General features: G+C 55.7%; 2 protein-coding genes across 2 annotated transcripts; both read right to left on the bottom strand.

Moving 5' to 3' along the window:
• Positions 1-728: 728 nt before the first annotated feature.
• Positions 729-4,569, bottom strand: GP1BA (glycoprotein Ib (platelet), alpha polypeptide). The gene is given in 4 exon segments (XM_009871813.1): positions 729-2,124; positions 2,126-2,400; positions 2,402-2,820; positions 4,341-4,569. Coding segments are annotated over 4 exon segments (2,319 nt in total).
• Positions 4,570-5,627: 1,058 nt separating this feature from the next.
• BTN2A2 (butyrophilin, subfamily 2, member A2) lies at positions 5,628-10,354 on the bottom strand (the record flags this gene model as incomplete). Its single annotated transcript, XM_009871814.1, has 6 exons — positions 5,628-6,145; positions 6,611-6,643; positions 7,114-7,134; positions 7,563-7,583; positions 9,203-9,307; positions 10,201-10,354. Coding segments are annotated over 6 exons (852 nt in total), but the record flags the coding sequence as incomplete, so codon positions are not given.
• Between the last annotated feature and the right edge of the window lie 10 nt (positions 10,355-10,364).

Genomic DNA, 10,364 nt, shown 5'->3' on the forward strand with positions numbered 1-10,364 from the left:
ACCACACTCAGTCACCTCCTCCAGCCCCTGGACACTTTGTCCTAGTATGATCCCTTACAAGTCACATCCATTGTCCTCCAAAGCCTCCTGCTCTTCTGCCCCCATCTCCAGCCATCCCACGGTGGGTCATCCAGAAGCACCTGCGTCACCACTGCCTGAACTTATTATGTGCTGGTGGGATGCTTTTCCCATGTGGTTCAATTCCACAAGGAAGGATCACACATTCGGGGCAAGAGTCAGGAAGCTGGGACTTTTCCTCTCTGTCTTCACTGTTGTAAGTTCTAGAGACAATTTTGTCATTCACTGTCCCCTGCCAGAACCGCGGGAAGTCCAATGAAATGAAACCAGCTTGCGTTTGTAATTGAGAATGTTTATTCTGCGATTAACAACTCGACACCGAGGTGGAAGCGTAGCGCATCTTTACGGCATCATGCAAACAGAAGCGGTTGGTTCACGGAGTACAAAGTAAGCTCTGCTTTTCCACACCCACCCCGAAACCAGGCAGTGGCAGCCCCAAGCCATCGCTGACCATGTTAGGACATCTTGTCCCTCTGCCAAGCACTCAGATAATTGTTTCAGATCTAGAGACCTCAGGATCTGTGAGAGCAATACTAGAGGAAGGAGCTGCGTCTCTTCTCCCTGGGCAAGGAGATCTTTTCCCTGTAAATCACGGGTACGTGAAGCAGAGCCACAACCCTCTGTCTCCTTCTCAGAATTCACAAAAGCATTTACAAGGTGTTGCCAGCGTATTTCACTCTGACATCGCCAATGGCCTTGACACCCCTGTCCAGGCTGTAAGCAGAAGGGGTCCTCAGTGAGCTGAGGTTTGTCACCGTCAGCTTTCTGGAGACAGGCTTGACCGAAATGCCCTGAGGACCACAGTGAACCCACAGCTCCTTCGTGGTGCAGAAGGAGGATCTTGCAGGAGGACTGTGCTGCACCCCCAGGTCTTTAATCGTGCAGTAAGTGACCTCAGGGTACAACTCTACTTCCTTGATGGTGCAGAACATGGGGTGCTGGAGGGGGGTTTTGAAGCTGCTGAGCTGCATCTCAGTGGTTCCGTACGGCTCCCTGGGCTTCAGCAGCGGATGCCGCACCTCTTGGGTCTGCAGGGACTTGTGCCAGGAGGGCCGTCCCACCAGACACATCCAGGCCAGCCAGCCTGCGAGAGCCAGCACGGTCAGGACCAGCAGAGCCAAGGAGGCCAGGTAGAGCACCCAGTGCAACAGGCAGCAGTGCCTCAGCACCCACTGCCCCCACTGCGGACCCTCCCCGCCCGCCCGCGAGCGCAGCATGTGCGGAAGCAGTCCTGGGGCGGAGCATGGGCAGAGCGGAGGTGCGGGTGGAGGGGAAGGTGCAGGCTGGGTGGGGTGTCCAGGTGTTGTGTCCAGGGGAGCTGGCGCTGTTGGGGCATGACTGGAACGCGTGGTGGTGATGGTGGTGGATGATGGCAGAAGAGGAGATGATGATCTGACAGCAGAAGAAGAGGTCTCCAGCAGGGCAGTGGAAGGCAGTGCCATAGAGGTGCCACTGGACACCACGGGCATGGAATGGGTGTTGCTAGTGCTGGTGGCAAGAGTGGTCTGGGGACGGCTGCTGGTGCTGGCAGCTCTGGTGCTCACAGTGGTTGGCGGAGAGGTTGTGGGGACAGGGGTGGTGGCTCTGTGAGGGGTGCTGGCAGGAGCAGAAATGAGAATGACGGCAGTGCTGGGGGTCTGTGTGGCTGTGACAGTGAGACTGGTTGGCACAGGAGTTGTGGTGCTGGCACCTCTGGAAATCACAGGTGAAGTACATGGGGTGAGGGTGGGGCTACAGGGGGTGCTGAGGGGAGGCGAGGTGACAGCGGGGATGGGGGGAGGTGAGGTGAAGGCGGCGGCCGTGCTGGCTATCTCTGTCGGTTCTTCCTCGTAGTTGTGCGCGTCCGCATCCCCCACGCTGTTGCAGCTGGAGTTGAAGTCGATGACGGGCATCTTCTGATGCTTGACGGGGCTGTGGCACAGCACCCTCTCAGGGGCGACCTCCACCTTTGTCTTCTCCCGGCCCCGCTCTGGCTGATAGACGCTGTCTTCGTTCTGCAAGATCCAGTTCCGCAGGTAGCACAGGTCGCAGTCACAGTGCCACGGGGAGGAAGACGTACATGAAGTCATGCCCCTCGGGGAAGAAGTCGGCGGGCAGGGTCCGCAGGAGGTTCCCCGAGAGCCAGAGGGTCTCCAGGTTTTCCAAGTCCTGTAGCAAATCCTTGGGGAGCTCTTCCAGGAGATTGTCGGAGAGGTCCAAGTATCTGAGCGCCGTCAGCCCCATGAAGATCTCCTGGGGCAGCGTCCGCAGGCGGTTCCCTCGCAGGTCCAGGTCCCGCAGATCATGCATGGCGTGGAAAGTCCCCGGGGCCAGCGTGGTCAGTCCCCGGGGCCAGCATGGTCAGGTTGTTGTGGGCCACGGCCAGGCGGGTGAGGTTGCGCAGACCCACCAGAGCGGGCAGGGCCCCCAGCGCGTTGCGGGAGAGGATCAGCTCCCTCAGGGTGGGCAGCGGGTCCTCGGTGTGCAGAGCCGCCAGCCCGTTGTCGGACAGGTCGAGGTCCTGCAGCTGGGTCAGGTTGTAGAAGGCGGTGGTGGAGACGGACACCAGGCGGTTGGCGCTGAGCAGCAGGATGCCCGTGTCCGCAGGCAGGCCGAGGGGCACGGCGCTGAGATCCTGCTCCGTGCAGTTCACCTCCAGGATGTCCTTGATCTTGTTCATCTCTGACGGGCAGGGCTGGCCGGGGTCGGAGGCGCTGGCCGGGGGGCGCCGGGGCCGCAGGACGCGGCGGCGGCGGGGGATGGCTGGAGGGGAGAGCCGAGCTGGGCACACGGGCAGGTGCGAGCACACACACCTCCCCTTCTGCCTGTGCCAAACCCCTCTGCAACGGAGCCTCCGGGAGCCCCCTGAGCCCCCAGCTCTTCCCTGTGAGAAGGGAAGGGACAGAGGAGTCCCACACCTACTGCCCGCCCGTCCCCTCACCCTGGCAGGGCAGCAGGCTCAGTGAGGAGACACCGTCTCTGCCCTTTCGCTGCCCTCACCCTCCTCTGTGGGAGGGAGATCCTCTCTCACGTCCCTCCCCACAGCGATGCCTCCCGCGCTGGGGCGGCTTTGCTGCCCTTGCCCCTGCAAAAGCAGTGGCTCCGCTGTGTTCCTGTCCCTGCACACCCAGCCTAGCCCAGCCCAGGCAAGCCGTGTGCTGGAAGAGCCTCGAACGTGCCCTCATCCAGAGCCAGCTGATTCCTCCGCTGGAGTTTGGTTGGAGCGTGAATCGTGAGAAAAGAGCTTCCCTCACACGGCCGTGGCCGTGCCCGACAGACACAGCTTCCCTGGGACTCCCCCACGGACCCTCCAGCATCGCTCTTGGGCAGCTTCGCCTCCCTCCTGCCCGGGCTCTATCAGCACCCACAGCTGGGAAGAAGGAGCTGCTGCTTCCTGAGCAGCCAAAACCAGCTCCTGCCCTCCAGCACAGCCCTCGCTTTCGCTGCCACATCGCCACATCACCCTCTCCTTGGAAGAGACTCCACTGGAGACCAGCTCCATCATTCCTTGCTTCTGTGCAGGAGAGGAGGGACAGCTGCACCCAGGGCAGCCCTTGCACGCACCCCTGCCCCCCACACCACGTCTTTTTACCTCTCAGAAAGGGGTCCCTTGCACAAACGTCCGCTCCTTCCTCTGCTTCAAGGCAGCTCTTTCTCAGCACACTGGGCTTCATTCCTGCAGGCACCTCAGCCTGTGGACCCCAGACCAGCTAGAAACTGCACGTTACCTTGGCCAGTTGTTCGTGGTGTAGGCGAGGGATCCTTCCTTTCTGGCCTGCCAGGAAACGTGGGGATGGCTCTTCTGGGGAGCTGGGAGGCAGCTTTAACGGTGCAGCAGAAGCCGCAGCACAGCCCAGGCAGGGAGATTAGGAGGCAGAGGAAGGAGCTCGGTTTTGGTTCCTCCCGCTCTGTTCCTGCAGCCAAGCTGGCTCCACTTCCCTGGCTCACAGGTCACTGCCCAGCATCTGGGGCTGCAGGGCTGGAGGGTCCCCAGAAGCTGCAAGGGGAGATGCTGCAGAGGAGGGGAGATCTGGTTTCCTACAGCGTGTGGTGGTGGGTCAGCCCGGGCCAGCAGCTGAGCACCCACCAGCTGCTCTGCTCACCCACTGCCTCTGGAGCGGGATGGGGCGAGAACCGGAAAAGCAAAAGTGAGAAAAAAACTTTGTGGGTCAAGACAGTTTAATGAATGAAGGAAAGAGGAAGAAGAAAAAGTGCTGCAAAAGCATCCCCTCACCATCTCCCCCCAGCAGCTCGAAGCACGGCCAGTTCTCAAGCAATGGTACCTTGGAAATTTCCCCCCCTCTGACTCCCCAACTCCCAGTTTGGTTTGGGAGCACAACACCACAGGGTTCGGTCTATCCCTCTGGTGCACTGGGGGCCCTGCTGTGCCCACTCCCGCTCTCGCCCCCTGCCCACCCGCTGCAGGGGCACCTCAGTCCCGCCGGGGGGGTAAGAGGCCCCGAGGCAGAGGCAGAACTTGGTGGGGCTGGTTTTTAGCTCTGCATCGGCCATCGCCAACAGAAAGCCAGGGATGGGAAGGGAGAGGAGACTATGTACCCTGGGGTTATGTACCCAGGGTTATGTACCCTGGCCTTCTCATAGGATTAACCTTGCACGTGGTTCCCTCTTCTGCACAGCACCGCTCTTACCCTCCTCACCCCGGAGCTAGAGCTGACACCACCCATCAGTCTCGCACGCCACGGCCCCAAGGCACAGCTGCTGTCCTTGCTTCTGCCCCCCTGTCTCCCTTTGCCAGGTGGAGGAATGCACAAGGACACCCTGAGCGTTCCAAAGGTCCTCCACGCCGCCTGCTTCACTCCTGGGAGGAGAAGGAGCAGAAGAGCCAAGCAGGCCACTGCAGTCGGCCTTGCTGGAGGGGAAGGGGCGCGCTGGCCCAGAGGAAAGGGGAGCTCAGGTCAGGAGTCGTCTGCAGGCGCGCTCTGCCCATGAGCGGGTGAGGAGGAGGCCAGGAGAGATCCTGGGGTCCTGACATCGACGCATGGGGGTCAAGCACAGCCGTGGGCTGATCCCGCCGGCGTGCCTCCGCTGTGTCCTGCGGGATGGGGTGATCCATCTTCTGAACAGTGCCTGCAAGTCCCCACAGGCTGAAAGGAGATGGAGACAGCGCCTCAGACACAGGCAGTTGGTGCTGACACACCTACAGACAAATCCCGATGAAGCGACTTTATTCCGCGCATTTAAAACCGTTCCCTGCTGCAGGAGTGTCTTTCAGTGGAAGTGCTGTTCAACAGGCAGGGAGCGAGGATGAAAGGCAACAGTCACGAGCTGCAGTTGGGGAAACTCTGACCAAGCCTAAAGGGTTAATTCTTCCCCTTGAGAGCTGCGGCACTGGGGCAGAACTCCAGAGAGGGGACGAGATCTCCGTCCCTGGAGATCCTGCACAGTTCAGCTGAACAAGGTCCAAAGACTCCTGAGGCAGTTTGAGGTCAACTCTTCCATGAGTCGGTGGCTGTAACAGAATTGTCAGTGAGTTCCTTCCAACCTAAATCATTCTGTGAGTTTGCACTCCTGAGGTGCCCTAAAGAAAAGCCTTCTCTTACTTCCTCCCATCAGGGACACATTTTGAGCCACGTCCCTGGACCCAGCCAGACCCAAGGGTGGACTCTGACCCCCTCGAATAACACCCCTGGAAATGTGAAGATGGGAATTCCCTCATCAACACTGAAGAATGTCACCCGCCTCTCTTCGTAATCCAGAGAGACCCGGATCTGCTTGGGAGCCTGGATTTCAGGAAGGAGAGTGCGAGTAGGGTACGTGAAAGCTTGGAAGTGCCCTGCCCACACCCCCACTGCCCAGATGCCCTCCTCCGGTTTAAACTCAAGATCGCCCTTCCTTATCACATCTTCTCTCGAGACGCCCACGGCCCATCCTCCTGCGTCCGCCACCTCCACCTCCCAGTAGCATCTCCCCGAGGTGAAGCCTTCGCAGCTCAGCACACAGCGCCATGGGTTAAATCTCTCAGGGGTGTCGGGGACGTCCTGCCGCTTGTCTTCTCGTCTCACACTTTTGCAGTCATGGGACAGGACAAGGTCACAGTGGGCTGTGTCTGCATCCAGAACCACGTTCACTGCAGGAGAGAAGGAGTCAACGCATGAGGGCAGAGCTCACCCCGGGAGGGATCTGTGCTGGGGCTGCCCAAGGAAGAAGAAGAAGGGCGCAGGCGATGGCTGGCAGTCCGTGGCATGGGAAGCTGCACGAGGGAACAGTGCTCAGGCAAGGAACAGAAAAGGAAGCAGAGAGATGACACCGAGCAGAGAGGGAAGAGGATCGTCAGCAGACCTCCAGGCTGAAGAAGTCCCCACGTCCTTAAGACGCGGCCAGCGCTGCTCGCTGGGGAGAGAACTCTCCAGATTTACCTGAAACTGGAGCAGGCACCAAACAAACAAGGGTCTGAGTGTCACCCTTCTGTAAATCGGGGGTGGGCAGAAGCAGCCCCAGTCCCACCAGCATCACTGTGGGACAGGAACAACCAGGAAGGGAGACTAAAGCAGGGAAGAAGATTCAGCAACCTGAAAGAGCAACCGTTAATTACCTTCTTCTATAGGCACTGCATATCTTCTCCAGGCTTTAAAAAAAGACAAAAAGCCACAGATGAGAGTTGATCTGAACACTAAACTTGTACTGGATTAGCCCAGGAAAATGATATCCCGTGTAGTTAACTTTTTCTGAATTGTTGCTGTATTTGTGAAACCCATCTCTCAGAATGTAGCTTTACAACTTCGATGTCTATCTACACAAGAGGGCTCCCCCCCATTTTCTACAAACATAATCACGCTGCCTGTCCTGAACCAGCCTTATATTTACGGCCTGTTTGTACTTCCTTTGAAAACTGAAAGAATTTTCTTCTTGGTATAGAAGTGAATAACTTTAAAACACATAGAGAGCAAAGGAAAATACTGTTTCTGAAACGAGTTCAGTGCGTGCTACCTCCTCCTTCCCCAAAAGGAGAACAAAGCCAGGGCATGCATTCGAAACCCAGGTGAGGAAATGGCCCAACTGGAAAATCTCCCATGTAGGAAGGAGAATGATACTCACCAAGTTCTTCAGCTTGCTTCTCTGAAAGAGAAAAAAATTCAATACAAATGGGTTGTGGGACATCGGTTTGGGTAGAACCTCTCCCGTAACCACCCGCACGTGCAAAAGAGCAGGTTTCTGCCAACACTTGGCGATGCAAAGCCCTTTCCAGCCCCAGCCCGGAGCTCTGCTCTGCAGGCCATGGGGCAGATTGTCCTGCTCCAATCTGGGGCAGGAAAAGGTCTCTGGGAGGTCCCTCGTAGGCACCGTCACCGAGTGACCATTGCAGTCACCCAGCCCCAGGCACCACCTTCGATCATCTTCCCTTTCCTGATTCTCAGATTCACTCTCTCCTTTCTCCCCTGGTAGGGGAAAAGCACATGCTTTGGAAGTGAAAATGAAAAAAATAAAATCACCGCCCTCTACAGACTCTGTAAAAATTCCTCTGCAGGGAAGAGAAGGAGACTCACCGATTTCTGCATTGCAGCGCCCTGAACAAGAAACAGAAACACACGTGAGTCACAGTTTGTCCCACTCCCTCCAGGAGCCAGGCTGGGAGGAAGGGGTAGACCCACTGATTTCATAGATTTTGTAGAATCATAGACTGGCCTAGGCTGGAAGGGACATTAGAGATCATTTAATCCAACCTTCCTGTCGCCAGGGATGCCACCTCCCCTCTGGCTGCAAGGATGCTCATGATTCCTGAGCGAGCTCACCCGTATTTATTTTCCCCATCACTTATTTCCCCCTGCCTTGGCACCAGCTTAGCAAGAGCTCGTTTTCAATGGCCAAGGGGCTATTTTGTGGCAATTCTATGAGCAAGAAGGCAAACAAGTCTTTCTGGTTATTTTTTAAGGTTTTGGCAACAAATCAATCTATATTTTTTACAGGAAGATTCTGAAATCTTGTCCTGAAAACAGTAACTTTTCAGTAGTGTTTCACTACTTCAATTAAAATGAGACTCCTAAAAATCATTGACTCAGGCAAGAAATCCTGATGGCTTTTCAGAGTGAATTTTCACAGTATTGGGGGAGTCAGGGGAGGGGGAAGTGTCTGCCTAAAAGCAATATTTGGACAGACTGAGAGGGTGAATAGAAAAGTCTGAAAGTTTTCACAGAGGACGGGGAGCAAGACTTACGCAGCGCTGCCTCTTGCGTCCCTGAAAAACAAAACCAGCACAGAGCATCACCACCCGCGTGATTCCTTTTTCCTCCGACAGACTTGTTGGGTTGCGGAGGAAGCTGAAATTCCTCATAGCCCAGGAGCTCCTCAAGCCTCTTCTTCTCAAAACCTTTGGAGATCTTGCCCACGCTCCTGGAAGGCACCTTGGGCAGAGCCCAGCGCCGCGGGGCTGGAGACCTGAGCGAGGGCTCCTCCAGCTCCAGGGCAGCGGCAAAGGGGCAGGTTTGGAGCACGGGGTGAAATTTTGCCTTTGGTGCTCTCTAACTGTCCTATTCTTCCTCCAGCTTTGGGAGGAGCCCTTCAAAAAGTAAAGTTTGCTGTTCGTAGAAGATCCCTTCACGCTTTCTTTCCTTCTGCTGTAATTTCCCTTCAAATTCCAACTTGATTTCATAATTTCACCATTCCATAAATTAATTTCATCATTTTCTATAGCCGCTAGCCAAAGCATCTCCCTTCCCCACATCCCCCAGAAATGAATTCTTCCATGTGGGGAAATTCAGCGCTGGCTGGAGCACAAGTGCTGCAGTCCCCCAGCTCTGGCCCCTTTTGATAGGACACAGAGGATTTTCAGCTTTATTCCTCTGTAGTATTTGTAGTCTTTTGGAAGGAAAAGAAGCCTTGCCAGGCCCCCAAAAGTAACTTTTTTTTGTTTTTGCAGGGCCAGGCAAATCATTGCTCCGTTCCTGCAGGCAGAATCCACCCTGGGCTGGGGTGACACCCACGTGCTCTGACACCCACGTCCTTCTTGCTGGCAGAGAAACAGCCTTTCTGTTCTTGCCAGCAATTAAATCCGTGGGTCTTTAAGTACATGGTTCCGAGACAAGACTCTGGGACTGTCCAGGGATTTCTCAAAGCCACTTGTCCCTCAAAGCCAGGGGCGGCTGAGCAGGACCCCCGCCCAGCCCCACACGCGGCGCCAGGACGATACCTTTAATTCTGAAGAGATAAACTGTGACAGCGAGGAGAGAGACCGCAGCCACCACCGCCACACCCAGGGCGATCCTCCAAGGGTGGGCGTTGTGGAAAAAGGGATCTGAAAAATAAAAATCCCCTAAGGGGTTACTCTGCAAGGAGTAATGGGAAGCAATTGGTTATTTCTATTTCATACAAGCTCATCCCAAGCAGGTCTGGATCCCATCGAAAATCAGCTCCAGAAAAGAGAAAACGTAATGTGAAATAAAATAATCCATTTGGGCAGTTTAGCACTTGTCTGAGGTTGGTGCCGCTTTGTGTGCATATATTGTGAGGGATTTTTAAAGGGCGAACGGATTTTGAAACTAATTATTTCTAGTCAAATCATGATTTCTTTTTCTTTGGAAAAAATGTTGTATTTCATTAGGCAACATAGGACCAGAAACACGGTAACATGTGCGTCACCAGCAACACTCCAGAGCAGTATCGCCAGGAGAAAGTTATCGGATGCCCAGGGAAAGAAAGTCTTCCCAAATTGTTCATTCCCAAGGTAAAAAAGGAGCAGGAGGCAGCTGGACACACGTGACACTGTGGTGCAGTCGGACCATTTCACTGCTGCATCTCTGTTCTGACACATTCCCCATCCCACATCAGTCTCCCAGTAAAAAAGGACATTTTTCTGTGTGATGAGGAAAAAAATAAAAATCCATTTCACATGTGCCGACACTAAAAGGAGACCCAACGACTGGTTTCTCATCCCAAAGCAGTAGAAAGGGATTTCACAGCAGGAGGGACTGCGGGCACGGGCTGGCTTCTCCTTCGCAGTTTTGTTCTACATTTGCATCTAACCCGGGTGGGTGCAGAAATCCTGCCCCAGGGAGGGGGCTTCACTTCCAGGACGGGTGAATTTTGGCTGCACGTCTGCAAAAGGTGCAAACGCCGCCAGCAAACAGCACCCCGGGTTTTCTGCCTCCCAAGGGCAGCTCCATGGGGACGCCCTCGTCCTCTGCTCACCTGACACGTAGAGAGCCAGCTCCTGTTCCTGGCTGTGCACGGCGCTTCGGACCGAGCAGGAGAGCTTCTGGCTCGAGTCCCTGGTGAGGATGATGATGCTCTCCACGGCAAAGAGCCCGCTCGTGTCTTGGGTGACGTGTTCTGCGAGGGGCGGGAGGTGCCAC

Source organism: Apaloderma vittatum, unplaced genomic scaffold (genome assembly GCF_000703405.1).
Source record: "Apaloderma vittatum isolate BGI_N311 unplaced genomic scaffold, ASM70340v1 scaffold21906, whole genome shotgun sequence".
In the NCBI taxonomy this organism is placed as follows: Eukaryota; Metazoa; Chordata; class Aves; order Trogoniformes; family Trogonidae; genus Apaloderma; species Apaloderma vittatum.